This window comes from Sciurus vulgaris (assembly GCF_902686455.1).
Source record: "Sciurus vulgaris genome assembly, chromosome: 10".
NCBI lineage: Eukaryota > Metazoa > Chordata > Mammalia > Rodentia > Sciuridae > Sciurus > Sciurus vulgaris.
The window spans coordinates 39,113,731-39,132,448 of NC_136470.1; the positions used below are offsets into that span (position 1 = coordinate 39,113,731).

General features: G+C 33.3%; 1 protein-coding gene across 5 annotated transcripts in view; it reads left to right on the top strand.

Moving 5' to 3' along the window:
• The window catches only part of CADM2 (cell adhesion molecule 2), a 1,028,501-nt gene that overhangs the window by 787,015 nt on the left and 222,768 nt on the right, over window positions 1-18,718 (top strand). For all 5 annotated transcript variants that reach the window (XM_079155914.1, XM_079155912.1, XM_079155913.1 and 2 more), the window contains one exon: window positions 5,929-6,078. In XM_079155914.1, the coding sequence (XP_079012040.1) occupies window positions 5,929-6,078 (150 nt within the window). The remainder of the gene's footprint in view (window positions 1-5,928; window positions 6,079-18,718) is intronic.

An 18,718-nucleotide genomic window follows, 5' to 3' on the forward strand; every position in this document is an offset into this window, starting at 1 on the left:
CTGTGTTTTTCACATGCAATAGAATTATGATGAGAAGAGTATTTTGCATTTAAGTGAGGTTCTTGAGAGACCATATTAAAGTATTTAAAAACAAACAGTAGGTATGCCATTTGATTCAAGTGGGGATAATGTCTGTTGAATGAGATAATTTTGTATATTAAGTTGACAGTTTTCACTAAATATAGATATACTCCAAAATGGAGGGTCAAAATATGTGACATTGTTTATTTCATAAGATTTTTACACACTCTTATTGGAAAAACAATATCTTTAATTCTTTTCACATCTTGTTTTTGTTTGTTCCCCTTCACTGTTTTTAAATCTGGCTCTTCTGTTGAGAAAGTTTTGCTCATTTTCAGGAAGAAAAATATAATGAGAGGTCCTAAGTTCCCGTTAAATAGCCCATAAAATGTGATCATTTACCCTGAAAAATTACTGACTGTAACTTACTCTTTCTCAGCTGTGCAAAGCCTCAGCCTCTGCCCGTCTGTCTAGATATATCTCAGGTGATTATTGCTCTTAGTGAGGAGGCACTCATGTGCAGTGAGCACTGGACTACTGTTGTGGCCCCAGTTAAATCTTAAGCTCAGGAAGAAAGATGGAAAAAATCATTGCCATTACTCATCATCCATTCAAGAGACAGCAAAGCTTGAATGGTATTGTTTGTGGAAGCAGAGCCATACTTTGGAATTGGTGTTAAAACATGCATCTTTAGCTGCCTGCTGTCTTTCCAAAATACTGCAGGTCTCAAAGATCTCTCTCCATGGCTTTGCTTATTGCTCCTTTATTCTAATGGCACATCACAGTCTAACATCAAGGTTAGGGTGGCCATAAACTTGGATTTGGCTTTTCTATGTCCTCTGTAACCGTGTGTTAAATTCTTAGTGGTCAGACAGCATGGAAATGCATGAAATTGTGAGGAAAGGACAGTTCTTAAGTAAGGTCAACAGGAGACAAGACTCAGTTCACTTGATTTTGATCTTGGTAATTCCTAATGTTGACAAGGAAAGATTTTAACTATTCTCTCCATAATTATATGACAGATGGAAACAGTGAAGGGATAATGGCAGCTGCTCAGTCTATTTCAAGACTGGGCCAGGAGAGCGATCTTTTCAGGATATTGAATTATTGCTCTTCATTAAAGTGACTTTCACAGCAATAAATTAGAAAATGATAACTGTACAGCTACAGAAAGTTTTTACACCACTGCTGATAGTTAGAGAGAAATAAACTTGGCAGCCTAAGAAAACTAGCAGTTCAAGATCACTGTCCACAGAGCAGAATGAAAGTAGAGGACCATTTGAAAAATTTAATCAGAAGAAAGTTGGGTCAGATGAGGGGGAAAGCAAAAACATGCACAGCAGCCCCTACAAGAGACACCAGTGACAATTTTCAGTGGTGTGCTATAAATATTTTCAATCTTGCTCTTTGGAGAAATACATTGACCTGTAGTGTTTGCCAGTTTCCGTGGTGAAGACACTCCCTCTGTGGTCAATTTCAAGCTACCAAACCTATGTCACTGAGTGGGGAGGGTTAGAACTGTATGAGCCAGCTCTAGCACATCATGCTTTTTCTAGAATTTTAAACATCCTTTCATTTGTTAAAAATAGGTGTGAAGGTCTAAATGCATCCTTGAAAATGTTTCTACAAACTATGTTTTTCTTTTAACACAGTTAAGCAATCAGAATTAAGTTTAGTTTATTTTCCTAGCCACTCTGTGATTAAGCAGGTAAGGTATGAAAACAAAGTGCAGGAGTTCAAAATATAGTTCACATAATTTCTAGCTATGAGTCTGTAGGCACGTAATTCAAGGTCTCTTTGCAGTTGTTCCCTAATCTTCAAGACAGAGATGATGACAAGCTTGTCACTGCAGATTAAATCACTGATACAGGAAACACAGTTAGAATTGTACCTAGTGACTTGGGACATTGTGAATACTCCATTTGGGTTAGCTGCATTTCACTTATATTTAAAGCTGGCTTAATGATGGTGGAGGAATGAGATAAGATAGGAAAGGGACTATTAAACTGGATACAAAAGAAAAATAAACACTTTCAGAATTGTAGAAGTTCATCTACTTAGGAAGACTTGGGGAGGGATTTTACTTAATATTCAAGAAATATTAATGTATATTTTTTCTTTCTTGTGTACATACTTCGCATACTTCTATCATTTCCTGTTCCATTTTAGGGCTGAAATAACATTAGATATGTCTATTCTTAATTACCATCGGTTATATAGTCTTACATACACTTCTTATTTATTTCAAAGAGAACTTAAAATGTCTTAAGACACTGTATTAATACATTGTTAAGATTTTTATAGTTGACCTTTTTCTGTATATTTTTCTCAGTGAAGTATTAGTCTACTTAGTATTAGTCTACTTCTAGCCTTCAATTTGACCATGAACAAATGCAGCTGGCTTGAGATAGTTTTGTCAATATGCTAACACAAATTCACCTACAAATACCAGTAACGGTTCTAAGAAAATGCATTCACTTTAAGCAATGAACACCTTTAATATACAATACAGTATGTTAGGTAATGTAGTTGATTCAAAGATAAGAAGACTTGTGACTATAATCTTAATTAACTTAGACTGAAGTGTGGGAGATAGATCTTTATACAGATAGTAAGAGGAAGTAAACAGAAGAAAAAATGACGAAAAAATGGAATTCTGGAAAAAATAACCAGGTTCAAAAATTCCAAACTGGAAGTTTCATAAAACCCATCTTGTGCTAATTTGATAAGAATGACTTCTCTAAAATCTAGGATCAGGATGAGCTCAGCTAAATTCAAGGTTATTTTAAAAGGAAGTCATGAAACAAGTGATATATTTTAGCAATCCTTATAGATGAAAAACAAGATCAGTATTGTACCAAACCAGATTGTCTCCTTCTTTGACATCACCACCTCTCCTAAAATTTCTGATCGTTTTGCAGATTTCTTATTAAGTTTCTCTTCCTCTTTCTATCCTTCTAACACTGATCTATACAAGAAAAGTCCTATGGTCCCACAAAGTATCTGTATAATAAATGCATTGAGGATGAATTCTTAATTTGATAAAAATGCTGATTTTTCTAGCTGGAAAAATTAGCAATTTCTTTGGAAAGACTGAGATTGAATTGCAAACTTGAGCCATCAGGAATTAAAAGAGAAAAGTAGTAGCTAACTCCATGTCTCTGCAGGTTATAACCACAAGTGAAAGGCAATTCAGACCCCAGAGAAGAAGTTTGACTGCCTATAACACAGGCTTTTGAATTGATTTTGGAAACCACATATCCTAAGGGTATTTAGGATTAGTAGATTCTCCACATGAATTTGCTCTCTATTGGGAAAAACTAAATTATTTGACTGCAGGGATTTTAGACTGCAAGTCCCAGGGAACTGAAATCATACTACTTTAAAGTCAGAATCCACTCAGGGAGAAGATGGAGGACACTATCCTAATCTCCTACCTGGAAGCACAAGGCTCAGGTATGCTGATGTATGTAAAGTACCAGGTATGTAGAAGACCCTAACAAATACTACTGTCTTTCCTCTGTAGACCAGTAAGGAAGGACTGAAATGGTTATCAAAATTAAGTTCTCTATAGCATGGAAGATTTAAGGGCAGTTAATATTGAAATCCTCTCTTACTTGAAGTTACAAATTTAAGTTTCATTGTTAAAATGATCATTTTTTTTTTCATTGTTGTCTAATTCACATTTAAACAAAAAAAGCTATTACGATCCAGCAGCTTTATGGAAAGATAAGAATAAAAATCTTGAACTTTCAGAACAAATTCCAAATGGTTCATTGACTTTGTTTCACCATGGGAAAAAAAAAAAAAAATCACTTAACCTCCCAGTGTCAGTTTACCCATCTGTGAAATGAGAAGGATAATATTTTCGTATGGGGGTGTTTTGAAAATTATTTTGCAAATGTAGTGGATGAAATTGTTGCAAGCATCACTGCTCTTTTTCCACTTCTTTAAAGAGGCAGACAGCATTATTTATGTACCAGTTGGTAGTCAAAATGTCATCTGGGTTGAGCTATATATATTTATTAGCAGTTGTGTGCTTTTTATTACTTAAAGAATCACCCCCAGATTGTCCAATGTATGCATTACATTCATACCAAGGAACCCGACAAAAGTGTCTTAAAACCTCCTGAGCTTCATATTTATGAGCTGCTAATTTCTGGTAATTATTCCTTCTTTCTGTCTTAGCTCATGTTTTCTCCAATGCAGTTTTTTGCCTCACCTCACTTCACAAGATTGATAGTTCTCCATGTTTCCCTGCTCCAGGTCACCTCTGAGCTGTCGGCAAAGCACATCCCACTTTGGCTCCTGTTGACTTTCAAGTCAACTATCAAAGAATTTATTCCAGACAAATTCTAACCTCAATTTTAAAACTCCACCCTAAAGATTACAGGGAGACATCCTGGGGAGTTGCCATAGTGACTCTAAAAGGTTGGCATTGAGAAGACAAAGCTCCTGATATCAGATTTTTATTCTTGATAGACCTAATTATATAACATGGTCATGAACCTCTGTGCTTGTGTCAGGAAGGTCTGGAAAGAAATTTTTCCCTTTAGGCTCTTCTGTCTCTTATGGTGCCAATCAACAGGCTTTTTGGTAATAAGATTTTTTATGCCAATAGCTCCAGCATAACCTCAAGTGGTGCTTGCAGTAACGATAGAATCATTACAAAACTAAAGAAGAGAAGGCAAATATATTTCATGGGTGTGATTAAGTCCTCCTAATGTTCTTGTATATGTAAATTGTATTTGACTTAATGAACGAACTTGCTCACATAATAGCGTTTTAACCTGGTTCTAGAAAGTCATTTTTATCCATGTTGATCATCGTTATCAGACTTTCCAGAGTTCATCTCCAGATCATCTTGCTGAAGTGAAATTTATAATTTTTTCTGCATGCATGAATTTGGTTTTAATTATTTGAAGTACACATACTAAGTGTGTTACATGAATTATTTTAATAAAATAGTATAATACTTAGGAAGATGGAAAACTTGAGAACATGGTAATAATACCAAAATTGCCACAGGTAATTTAAGAATACAAAAGTATATAAAAGATTTTAAAAGAAATAGATATTCAATGGAGAAAAGCAGGTAATTACAAAATGAAACAATGAAGAATATTACCTGTATCTTCCGAGTTGCAGTAATCGCTATTGTTTTTAAATTTTCATTTATTCATTCTTTTGACAAAGTCTCTTGTCCATACTGGCCTTGAACTCTTAGACTCAAGGGATCCTCCTCCTCAATCTCCTGAGTATTTTGGACTATAAGTACATGCCACCATTCCTGGCTTTTATAATAGTTTGATGGATATTTCCAGGATAAATATTCACATTGTTTTCTACAACACATTTTGTATTTCTAAAAACAGCTACATCTATAAGAGACCCTGGTGAAATAGGATTCTTTTTTAATTTCCTTTATCAGAAATTGAATCTAAAGTTCTAGTATTCATATTTCATAGACTTTATTCAGAATTATAAAAGCTATCAGGAAAGTATTTTATGTGTTTCATATGATCCTTTAGACAGTTCAGTTCATCCGAAATTATTCACTGCCTTATCTTTAGCAATGACCCAATCTAGCACCACAAAATTAATACAAGGCCAAGAGAAATTAATGATTATCATGTTACTGTTTGAATATAAATCTTTATGTGTGCTTAGGAGGAAAAGAAGTTTTTGGAACATGTAAGGGAGTATAAAGGAGTCACACTGGTAGGTCAAATGTGGTATTCTCTGATTAAGGATTTTCAATTAATTTTCTGTCTTTCAAAATGTATTGTTTTGTTGTTATTGAGTTGGTTTAAACTTAAAGTGAGAAGTGAAGTCCAATGCAGATCTTGGGGAGTAAATCATTTGATAACTTTTGTTTAATCAACATTCTCTTTAATCTCCTTTTAGGCAGCCAAGGGCAGTTTCCACTAACACAGAATGTAACGGTTGTTGAAGGAGGAACTGCAATTTTGACCTGCAGGGTTGATCAAAATGATAACACCTCCCTCCAGTGGTCAAATCCAGCTCAACAGACTCTGTACTTTGATGACAAGAAAGGTGAATACATTTTCTTTTACATGTTTTAATCATATTCTGGAATATCCTAATTATAATGAATTTATTTTTCTGAGATGATTCAAATTACTCCTTTTGATTACCAAACTGCTGCTGCTTGTATTTAAACATGTTAAATATTAAATACTTTCGTTTGCAAGTCATAAACACTAAAGATAACCTATGTCAACTTTTTAATAAAATAAACAGTTCTAATTTTGTTTTTAAAATGCTTTTATGACTTGTCATCTTCTTTCTACACACTTTTTAAAAATTCTTATAGCTGTCTTGTGTATAGTTTGAATATTTTTCTCACTTCTGGTAGTATAGAGTTATTTTCATTAATTTTAATTTCATATGACTTAAGATTCTATATGATTTTGGAAAGTTTGATAATTTTATTTTAATGTATTGGGCCTCAAAGTAAAAATTGTAGAAATCATTTCCATAGTAAGGTTAAGTCTTTCTGTTTCCAAAATAAAGATTATTAAGAAAGAAACTATATTTACTTAAAGTCAAGTTGGAATTCATTTATTAATTTGAGCACCTAATTGGATAAAAGGTAGATTTTGGTTCAATTTCTTTGGAGTAGTAATGAAATTTACAATGTATAATTCACACAAACAACTAATAATGTATACCAAATTTCTAAGCCTTCATCCATTGTTATAACATGGATGAAAAAGTGAGTCCATGATCTGTAAGGAAAATATGGAAGGGCTGCTTTAAATAAGTTTAAATAATAGAGGATATAAATATTTATTTATATATTAGCTGTTTAACATATTCTTAATATCTGGTTTTTTTTATTACTCTCTATGGATAACAGTAAGGAAACTTAAAATTAATTTTATTTTAACTAATAAAACCAAATAAAGTCTAATAAGTATGCCTAATCTATGTTAAATATGTGTTCACTGGTATAGATTTTGCTTTTTATAGTGCTGTAGATTTAAAATAAATTTTTGGTTTGCTTTAAATATTTAATGTATAAATAAGGCTGATAAGATATTTAATTCATTGATTTAACAAATGTTTACTGAGAGTTACTTTGTACCCAGCATTAGAGTAGGAGACTAAAGTCCCTGCCTTTTTAGGGTATATTGTCTTCCAGAAAAAACAGATAATAAATATGAACAAAACATATTTTAGAGTTTATTGGCCGAAGACACATGCCATTCAGAAAAAGAAAAAAAAAGGTTAAGAATGGAAAGTGTGCTAATCAGGATAATCCAGAGAAAGACAAACAATAGGGTGGATGGATGGATAGATGAAAAGAAAAGATAGATTTTTGTTTTTAGAAGTGGCTCAAGTGGATGTGACTGCTAGCATGTTGACAAGCTGAGGACCCAGAAAATCGTTTGTGTTGCAGCTTGAATTCAAAGGTAGTTTGGAGGTAGAATTATTTTCCTTAGGGCACCTCAGAGTTTCTCTTAAGGTCTCAACTGATTTAATGACATCTACCTACATTACAGGAAGAAATCTGCTTTAATCAATGTCTACTCATTTTAATATTAACCTCTTATAAAAAATACCTTCACAACAAAATCAAAATTTGTGTTTTCCAAATATCTGAGTACAGTAGCCCCACCTCTTATCTGTGAGGGATAAGTTCTAAGACACCCAATGAACACCTGAAAACCTAGATAGAACTTAACTCTATATGCAGAATTTCCTCGATTACCTGTGGTTTTGTCTTCGAAGTTTTCAGTTACTGATAGTCAACTACAGGTAACTATTGAGTTATATAACACACTGTTGTATAGTAAAGGGTTATACTATTTAGTTTTTTAATTTGGTTATTTGTGCATATTTGAAATAACATAAAATATATTAATTTAGGAATATTTCTATTGCTATTTTCTGTGCCTGCATTTAATGAAACAATTTTGGTTAGTAGCACTTTTTGAAAGTGTATATAATGCTATCAATGAAAAATTTGTCCCAAGCAATGGCTATGAATTTTTATGACATTGGAACATGTTTTCTTGTTGCTGATTCATCCTGCAGGTGTAAATAGCAATTTTCACTTTTTAAAAACAGTTCCTGTGTTACTTTTTAAGGAGGTCTTTGAGAGTCATGTTTACAGTGGCATCTACAATTGTGAGGTGAAGTCCTCAGGCACAAAGACAAAATCTATATTAAATGTCCTTGCCTCCTCTTTCAGTAATTCTATAAATTATCCTCTATAAAACATCTAAAGCTAAAATTGATTCTGAGTATTTCAAACTAATGCTTCCTTCTTAAAAAAAAAATAGCAACTTATACTATTTGCAAAGACTGGGAAATAAGACAATGCCCTCATTTCTTATGAATAATTATAGGGAGAGAAAAAACTCACAGTATATTTGTGATATTTAGCAATATATTCTTGCATATTCAGATGTCATAAAATGCCAAATGCATGTGATCATATTAATTCTTGAAGTATGCTTTACTTTAAATTTCCTTTCACAAATGAGGGCTTAGAATTATGTTGCAAAACACCAGTCTGTTGTGTGTAAAGGGAGCATAGCATGTTTCTGACATGGGTATTAAACTTTTTTGCACTCTATTGTGGGTCTAATCATCAATTGTAATAACAATGAAAAATACTAAATGAAGAAAAAGTTTCATGAATGGCATTCTTACGTCTGTTCCTTCACATGTCAGTGGTTCAATTCTATGTGATGTCTTAGTTGAGGGAATTTCTGGACATGTTCACCAAATGCAAGAGTTTGAAAACTAAAGCATTTTTAAGGAATACATATCACAATTTTCCCATACCATTTTTTTGTCTGCATTTGTTTGTTTAGCCCTTCTCAATCCCAAGGCTTATCTCGAGTAAACAAATATGCCAAGCTGTGCCAGAGTCTAAGTGCAGAAGCTAAGCATGGATTAGAGAGTCCAGAGCAACCCTTATCTGTTGTGCTAGTGACAACAGCAGGAGAGCAAGACAGAAAAGGAATGATCATCTAAAAGAGAATTAAGCAGAAAACCCTTTTCTAGGAGTCTTGTCAGAGAAGTTAAATGTGAATGCCCAGGAATTTTTCCACTGGATGTGAGGCACTAGCTGGGTTTATTGGCTAAGATGCAACTTACATTGTCATAATTCTGATTCAGGTCAAATAAAGAGGAGATCAGTAAATTCAGACTTTTGCTTCTTTTTAGCACATTTAATGTGATTGGCAGATTTCTCCATTGACAAATGGAAAAACTGATATCAGAAATCCAAGGCGATTTATCCACACACACTTAACTAATGACGGGTAGTAAAGGGTTTTGAGGAATGGTGCAGCTTACTTGGCCTTAGTTTTAACTGGAACATCTCTGAGAACAAAGGCATGGGAACACCAGGCCACTTTAAGTGGCCATCTCTGCCACTGATCTTTGGCAGTTGTTTGTTTCATTAAAGAGCAACAGATTCCTTCAAATTGTTGATGTTCATAGAGTGAGACTGAGGGATACATTACCAGCAACTTTGGCCAAGAAAACATTACATTGAGATGGACATTTTCTATCCTAGCCTGGACAATTCAGTATCCACATATAGATAGTTATGTCTAAATCAATTAAAATTCAATGAATTTTCAGAATTTCATTTCTCAGGCACACAAGTCACATTTCAAGTACTCAATAGTCATCAATGGCCAGCAGGTACTCTCTGGAAAGCACATTTCTAGATGTTGATTCACTCTTTAGATGACATATAGACCAAGCCTTGACTAGGAGAATATATACTTTCTAACCAAAAACCCCCTTGTCTGTTCCAAAACATACATTGAACATTAAGTAAATGCAATTTTGCTGTTAAAATTGTAGAACTTTAATGGGAACATTGTATTATAGTAGATAGGGAATTATATCTGACTTTTTATCCAACCAGCAGAGTAATAAAAGGCACTCACCCACACCCCACTAAATCAGATGGTTTGGTGATTGGATCAGAACTGCATTTTTAACAACTCCCTGCCGGCTTTGTGTGTGCTCAAAAACCAGAAATCATTAACCTTTGAAGTAGAAATTCAATTAAAATCCATTTCATTTCTGCATAGCTTATGTAGGAAGTTGTTTTCTGTACTACTTAACAACCTGCGAAAGACTAAATTGAAAATAAAAACTGGGAGGAAATTTTTGAAGTCCTTATGGGTCAGAGCAACCTAAAACACATGTAGTAAAGTCAGCATTCACTGTTCTGGTCCTCTTCTCTTTCTCTTTACACAAACTTTAACCCAGCCATTATAACTACTATCTAAGCATTTGGAATAAAGTGGATAAAGGGGGACAGAAATTGGGGAGTAGAGGTCATGGAAATAGCACGTGAATGCTGTGTGGTATTTGGCAATAGAAATAAAAAGCAATCAATCAGATCATAGTGTCAATTCCTCTGCAGGTGTGGAAAAAACAATTGAAGTAGCAAAATCTGATCACTTAATGCTCAGGAAAGAACACTTCAGTTCCTTCCTATTATTGACAAAAAATACTTGCGAAAAACATCTCCAGTAACGCATAGTGTACACATTCAACAGACATACCTCAGTGTGCTTGTATTTGTTTGTATATAAAAAGGTAAATATTACCTTTTGTGATTTATTTTTTTTCACAGCATTTTTGCTTTTTTGAATTATTATTTGATTATCCTCAGAAATTTCCTGAAGGAATGAAACTAAAAAATTTATTAAAGGCAAAACTAAAATTGCTGGTTTTAATTAGGCAATTATTCTGTTGATAATTTTACATTAATACTGGGACAATGAGAGGAAGAACATGAATAAAATGTCCTAAAACAAGGAGAGATAAAGAAAAGAAAAATGAGATGAATTTCAAATGAAGGTACAAGTTCTTCTGGCTCTGTACCAATCAATGCCATCTAATGGTGTCTATCCCCACAACTGGTATCAATCACCTTGACAGGTTGTAAAATATTAAAGATTAGCTGAGTAAAGCAGGTATCAAAGTGGCCAACGTTACCCTTCTTTATTTTTTTCGAAAAATTCAGCTATTCTAGATGTATACAAGATATGAAATTAATGATGATAGTTACCATTACACAGTACTTTACAATTATTAAATGCCTATCCACATGTTTACTTTTTGCTGGATTCTCAACAATATATACAGAAGACCTTTTCATTTTATATATGACGAAACAGATTTACAGATTTGAATATCTTAAATACTGACAAAGCAATGATGAGAATTGAGTTTTCTAGTGACAAGTCTAAATCATATGCTTGGCTTTTTGAAAAGGACTTTATTTTATTGACTTTTGTTTTCCTTAATTATTTTACTTTTCCTATGGGAGCTATAACTATTTTTAAGGCTGTACTCAAGTGTCACCTTCTCTATGATTTATTTCAACACAGCCGAACTCATATTTCAACCCTAATATACCACAATAATTTCATACAAATTAGCAAATTTTCCTGGAAACTGCATATGTATTATATGAATATGAATTGGGTCCCCATTAGGAAACAATTGAGTTAAAGAAGAATGAACAGACTATTCACAGAAATACAGTCATAATTTAGAGAACTAGCCAAGGTGATACAGCACCCAGGAACTAGCTTGGAACCATCCTACCCCTTGGGACTCTGAGATAGAGAAGAGAGAGCTACAGCCACTGTTGTGAAAGAAGGATTCTAGTTAGGATATGTGACAGCTTGGGAAGAAGGCAGTATGTCAGATAATTAAATTGATGCTCTGTTCTCTTGTCAATGTCTTCCACAAGTTGAACTCAAAAATGGAAGCTGTAGGTCAAGGGATTCTGAGTGAGTTAGTCTCCCAAGGTAAAGAAAATAGATCTGGAAAGATAAACAAAAAGTAACCAGTACAACATACAATGCATAAATAGTTAACGTCTCCCTTTTCAATTTTCCATAGAAAACCTTGTATCACTCTGTGTTCATGATGACCTTCAGTTTCATTGCTTCTCTCCAGGAGAAAAAAGTTGCAATGACTCAACTTTTTTCTAAAATATTAATTCATTTCAATGTCTACTCCTCAAGTGTAATATATATGTTAATATGTGTGCTCCTAGGCTTCTTAAAGAATTTACTTCTGTTTCTACTAATGATGATACCATTACTGGACATTTTCATGAAGCATAAAGAAAATATTTGGTTGTGGAGCATATAATTATTACCATCTCCTCTTTTTCTTCATGTAATTTGAGTCCAGCAATTTCAAGAAATGCATGAAGAAAATCATATGTTTGAAAATCATTGGTTATATGGTAGGTTAAACATGGATCAAAATTTGGAACTTTGACACTCAAGGCTATATGTGCAAGCCAAGCATTCAACAGATTTTAAATTTTGGGACATTAAAAAATTCAGTCTAATTTTCCACATTTTCTAGATTTTATAGAAACTAGATTTTATTTATAGTGTTACTTTTTATAATACATTCCACAATGTTTTTATTTTAAAATAATAGTTAAATTTTCTGCAAATAAAGTAAATCATGATCTCTTTGTAAAAATGGCTTAAGTCTTGAATTAAATTCTTTCTGCTATTATACATTATTGTTTGCTAATATACTCTTTTGCTGAAACCACACAAAGAAAGTAAACCATTTCTACAACACTGATATTTTTATTCTATCTTTTATTGATTAACTTGTATATTCATTTGATGATTCAACAAATTATTTGTTCACCATCCATTGTATGATAGGCCCTGTGCATGGTTGTTTATAGTTATTACTGCTCACAGATTTTTAGTCCACTTCATGTGGAATAAAACTGATAAAAAGAAACCTTGTCCTTATTAAAATCAGATTCCCTTTATATTCTTATCATATACATTTCTGGGCACAAGTTTTGTAAGGACATTTGCAGGTTGGAAATACATATGAAGTCAGCACATGGTCAGCAGTTACTGCAATGGCTTTCAAACATCTGGGAAATATCCCTTGTGATGATCATGAAAATCTAAGTGGAATGCTAACTGGCTGGGTCAGACCGTGTAGACAGTTACCACAATTGTGCTAATATTTTCCTCCCCCAAAACAACAACAAAAAAAATTGCAAACAATGCACATAAAAAGAAAATATGGATATTTATGGATATTCTGGAGGGGTGTGTGTGTGTGTGTGTGTGTGTGTACATGTATGTATATATATATCACTGTTTCAAAAACAGTTCATCCAGTCACAGTTTTAATCATTAAAAGAATGATGGGCTATATGTATTTGATTGAGCTTTGCAAGTTCAAACATAATATATCTAGATTTGCCATTTCTTACGAATTACTGCTGTTCTAAAATCTGTAGCTGATTAAAATGGAACACTCAAAGCACTCCCTCAGCGCTTCCCCTCCCAGTTTTTCATTTGTACTTCAGTCTACTCACCAGTCTCAATATAAATGGGTATGAAACCAGGAGACTTAATTCTTACAAACACCCACATTTAGGTACTAAAATAACATTGCCTCCTACATGTCACCAGAGCTGCAAATGCTTGTTTACTGTTGTTTCCAAGGATCACTCACAATAGCCTGCTGGGACTAAAGAAATAAATTAGGGAATGTCAAGTACCTATATTAGTTTATAACTCTTCATTGCTCTCACAATGTAAAAATAACTTTTAAAATATATATTTAGGAAAAGGTATTTCTAAATTGTATTATTTTGTATGAATAGTGGAGAAATGTTTCCTGAAGAGGCAAGGGGGAGAGAAAACACTCAGCGTTTATAGATATAGGCAATATCTGAAATAATTTTTAAAAAAATCAAGTGAGCAAATTGAAAAATAGACTGTTGATAAAAATTGTAACCACAATTAATTCATAACTTTAACCAATTGTTTATTAATTAGTATTGTCATTAATGAGCATTAATGTACATTTTTGTTCTTATCTACATTATTGTCTTTGTTTTCTTCTACAATTTTATATTGTTGAACTGCTATTAAGCCGTCTGGTTTTACAAGTTTACTTAGTACAAAGTTAATTGGGTTTTAAAATCTGCATTTCTTTCAAGAGCTACCCAAGTAATAATATTTAAAATGGAGATTCTTAAATTACTGTTTTTACTTCATGTTAAAGTTATTTGCACATAGAATTTATTCTATTAAAAGAGAATACTTCATATAGATTCTACATCTGGTTAAATGGGATCTGCATTTAATATACAATATGTAAGTTCTAGTTAATACCTAGATCAGCGCCCACATACTCCAGGTTATAACTCAAAGCACAGTGGAGGTACTCAGTATAAGCTGAATACATCCATTTCTGTTTGGAATGTTGAAACTAGAGTTGAGAAATTCAGTGGTCTAAGTGTTTTGAGTAGGATAAACTTTATGTCAGTGTTATCGAACTAAATTTTTATCTGCATCAAACTCAAAACAATGAGTTTTCGCAATGTAGGTTCACCACAGGTAAGGGCATCACTCTCTCCAAGTCTGGTGTACATCATTAGGAAAAATGCAAACTGGGAGTAAAACTTGAATGTGTCTTGTCTAAAATAAAATACATTGGTATGAAAATCATGTGACAAATATAATTATGTACAGGTATTTTAGATACTGTTAAGATTTTAAATATATACTAAAGAGCTAAAATGATAATGGTTTTTTTGAAATTTTTTTTAAAACTCTTAAAATACATGAAGTTACAATGGTCTCTGTGCTGATCATTATAAATAGTCTACACGACATAGAGAAAATAGGAATTTCTTAGGTCAGTAAGAAATCCTGTGCAGCACTTTGGTGATTTTCATATTTGACAAATGGTACATAGTTAATTTACAATTGCGATTCTCTCCTTACATCATGCTTCCTCACACCTACAAATTTCTGTAGATAAAGTTATATCCCCCAGGTATGTCTTTCCCAGTATAGCCAGTCAGGAAACCTTTGCATATTTTCCCAGGGAGATAGCAAGGACCAGGGAATAGAGGATCAGACATGGGGGACCTTGCTAGGAAAAAAATGTCTACTAAAAGGTCATCGGAATGGAAAGAGAACAGTCCTACATCAGCCCTGGGAATCTATGGAAGACCCCAAGCACATCTCCAAGTCATCACAGATCTGAATTATCTACTTTCTACTCTTAGGTTAATTTAAGTTCCCTCCTGTCATTGAACAACAAAAAAGGTGAGAACAAGAACACCTAAGAAGGCAAAGCACTCTCCAAATCCTAGTTCCCCCTTAGCTGAATTCACCTTTGGATTTTTTTCTTGCAGAGGGAGTTGGTAGATACTGTTATGTAACAGACCTTGTAGCAGGGCTTGTTCTAGCTTCTTGCTGCCACTGAAGCTCTTCCTTCATGCAACTAACAAGTTCTGAGCAATGACCTAGGTGTGGGGCTGTAACAGTGACCATGAAACGAATCTCCTTCGTGGAGTCTGGTCTGTATTTGTCAAATCATCTGTGAGGACCACATTTTCTCAAATATGGTAAAGCACAAATGATATTTTTATAAAGTAAGGAAAAATTAGTACTAGATAAAAGAGTGAGACATGTAGAATGCAATTCCTAATGTTTTACTGTTTGTTTTTGCAACAACAGCATATTTAAAAAGTAAAGAATTACAAAATTGTATGTATTCATTTAATGTGACATATCAGGAGAAATATAGGTAACTATTATACTTCCAATATATTATCGTTCTTCAATCAGAAACAAAAATTTGTGAAATAGGAATTGTTCATATTCATACTTTGAATGAACATCATATATATCAATTATTTAAACTTTATGTGACATGTTTTGTTTCTTATTAATTTAGCTAATTTTTGTGGCTTCACTACAGTATTTCTTACAGGGAATAATGTTCAAACTAAAATATTTCTATGTTTTATATTAATAGCTTTCATAGTGGAGAAATGAGTCTCAGACAAGTACATTGACAGAAATGGAAGAAGAGATTTTGAAGCAATTTCAGCAAGCTTAGGATACTTATTTTAAACTTTTATACAAAATGAGGCAAATTTTGTTGCATTTTCGAAATTCATCTTCAGTCTGGCATTGGTAATCAGTTCCAGTATTTATCCTGCAAACTTATAGGTAAATGCACTTTTTGATGAAAGAAATCAATTCAGAATTCATGCATTTCTATATGTGGATCTTTTTTTGATGGAATATAAAATTCAAACTATTCCATCACTGTTAGAAGATGATGGATGGTAACTTTTGCAAGTAGGAAATACAAAGATAATTAAGATAATGACTTATTTTGCTAATAAGTATACTTAATTTATAGAAATCATGTTATAAATAATTATAGAAACTGTTCTTCTAAGCATCTTTTACATTGCCCTTTGATCTCATGAGGCATTAAAAAACATACATTTCTTTCTTGCAAGAAGTAGTAAAATCATTAAAAATAACAAGTACACCAGAAAAATGAAGGAAAATGAGTGTTCACACATTTAAAACTTAAAAATGGGCTGGAACTTTCTGTTGTAGAAACTAGAGGAGTTTTTTTGTTGTTGTTATTGTTATAAACTCTGATTCTAGGCCTTCAGTATAGTTGCTAATAATCAATGTCTGTTATTACAAAATACAGAGAATAATCTTGTGTTTAGTGAATTAATTTTTACATCCATAATTCATGTTTGTAATACATTGATAAGAACCTTGAAGTTCAGTTGATATCGTTATTGGGTAGTAAGACTTTCTTGATGAAGGAAGTAGTACACTGGTTTATGGTCTGCATGAGCCTTTAATCTGAATTTTTCAAAACATTTCTCTGCCTTTGTTGCTTGCCAAACCATTTCTATGAAAACATAAACTACAAACTACATTTGCTGACACAGATCACATACTTGGAAGTCATGGCAATGTCAAGTTGCTCTAAAAGATCTTAAGCTCAATTTCCACTCTTATCCTTTTGTGGGTAAGTAATAGTTTCTGGACTGCCACTCTGAGATGCACTGAGTTATGTAAGAAGTGAAAATCATGCCTATTTTTCAGAATTGTGATTAATAATACTAATGGTCTTGGGAAGATTCCAATTGAATAATATGCACATGATTAAAAAGAACTAAATTACATTATACAATTATACTTCAAGTTAACTTATGGTTGTAAAAGGGATAACCAGAACACTTTATCTGCTCTGAAAATGTGGATATTCTTGTACAGAAATGTATCTGTCTATACCTATGATTCCACACGTAGATGTGTAAAGATGTAGACATATAATAATAATTAGTATATCTTGTAAGAAAAACTGACAGATTGCTGGAGAGGGATGAATGCGTGTTAAGAAAAATTGCAGCCAATTAGAGAGATGAGGAAAAAAAAAACTCAAAGCAGGATATGGATTTTGAGATTGGCTTAAATAGATAGCAGAGTACTTTGCTGCAGTTTACAACAGTTCCCAAAGCTTCTTTTGCAATTTGCATTTAAGCTCCCACCTGGCACATTTTTCACCCATACGGAGTGTAGGTGAGGAAAAGCAATAGTTTATTTTACCTCAGAGTGCTTGGAAAGTATATAGTACTCACAACGGTGAAATTGTTATATGCATTTCCCATATAAGAATACTGAGGGAAAGAGAAATCTAGTAACTTGTATAAGTTCGCCATGTTTGCAGTGCTGCAAGTGTATGATACTGGGCAATCCAACCTCACAGCCTTTGCTAACCAGAAATTGATAGTGCAGTCTTCCTCATAGTAAGTCAGTGGGAGCTGAGCATGGAAAGATTAGAGTGAATTTATAGAGGAAGAAAATGATCAGAGGGTATTTCCAACAAAACCTAGGTGAGCTGACAGTGCACAGGTGAGCTGTGAAGGGGACGGAGGGAAGGAGGACTGTCCTGTTTCTTGGGGGGAGGGAGGCTGTCACTGCACACTGCTGTGGATGAAGAATTAAAGTAGAGTGGAGAGCTAAGAGTGGAAACTGGGTGGAGGATGGTGAACATGCTCAGGAAAATGAAAATCACTTGTAAAGTTTAAATTGTTTCAAAGTCTTTAAAACAATACGCAAGTGTGAGAAGCAACACATTCTGAGGAAAGAACAGCTACACATTCTCTTATCTCATTTCAGCACTTGGAAATTTGCTTGCTGGGTGCAGTGGTAGACTTTCCTATTTGGACAAAGGTCAGGTTATTGTACTGAGAAACAGTAAAGACAATCCAACAACTGGTAAAGGAAAAGAAAAAAAAGCAATTGTAGGAAAAACTGAAAATTTTGAATTTATATTGGCTACAAATTGGCCAAATACATAAGTAGGATGAGATGTGAATGATAATCAGTGTCGACTCATGTCTTAAACCTCTGTGAATATGATACTATAAAAGAAAATAGGAGGAGAAGAATGTAAAGCGATTAATTAAAATATTAAAAATAACAAATATTAAAAATATTTTTGAAAACTTTCCAAAAATAATAATTTGTATGGAAAAATTATTTGCATATATGAATGCATGGATTATATAAGCTGAGGTATAGTTGACCTGAGTGTATAACAAAAGCATAAAACTGATAAGAATTTAAATAAAATTATCATGAGAGTATGTAGTCAGTTCATATAGAAAACATAAGACACCATCAAAAGTTTGAGGTTAAAAGAGTTGAATGAAGGCACACAATTACAAAAATTAGGAAATGACAGAAGATGCATGATCACCAGCAACAGGGAGAAAATATTGTTTTTTACCCTCAAATCTGCTATGGCATGTGACTTAAGCAGTATTCAAAACATGCAG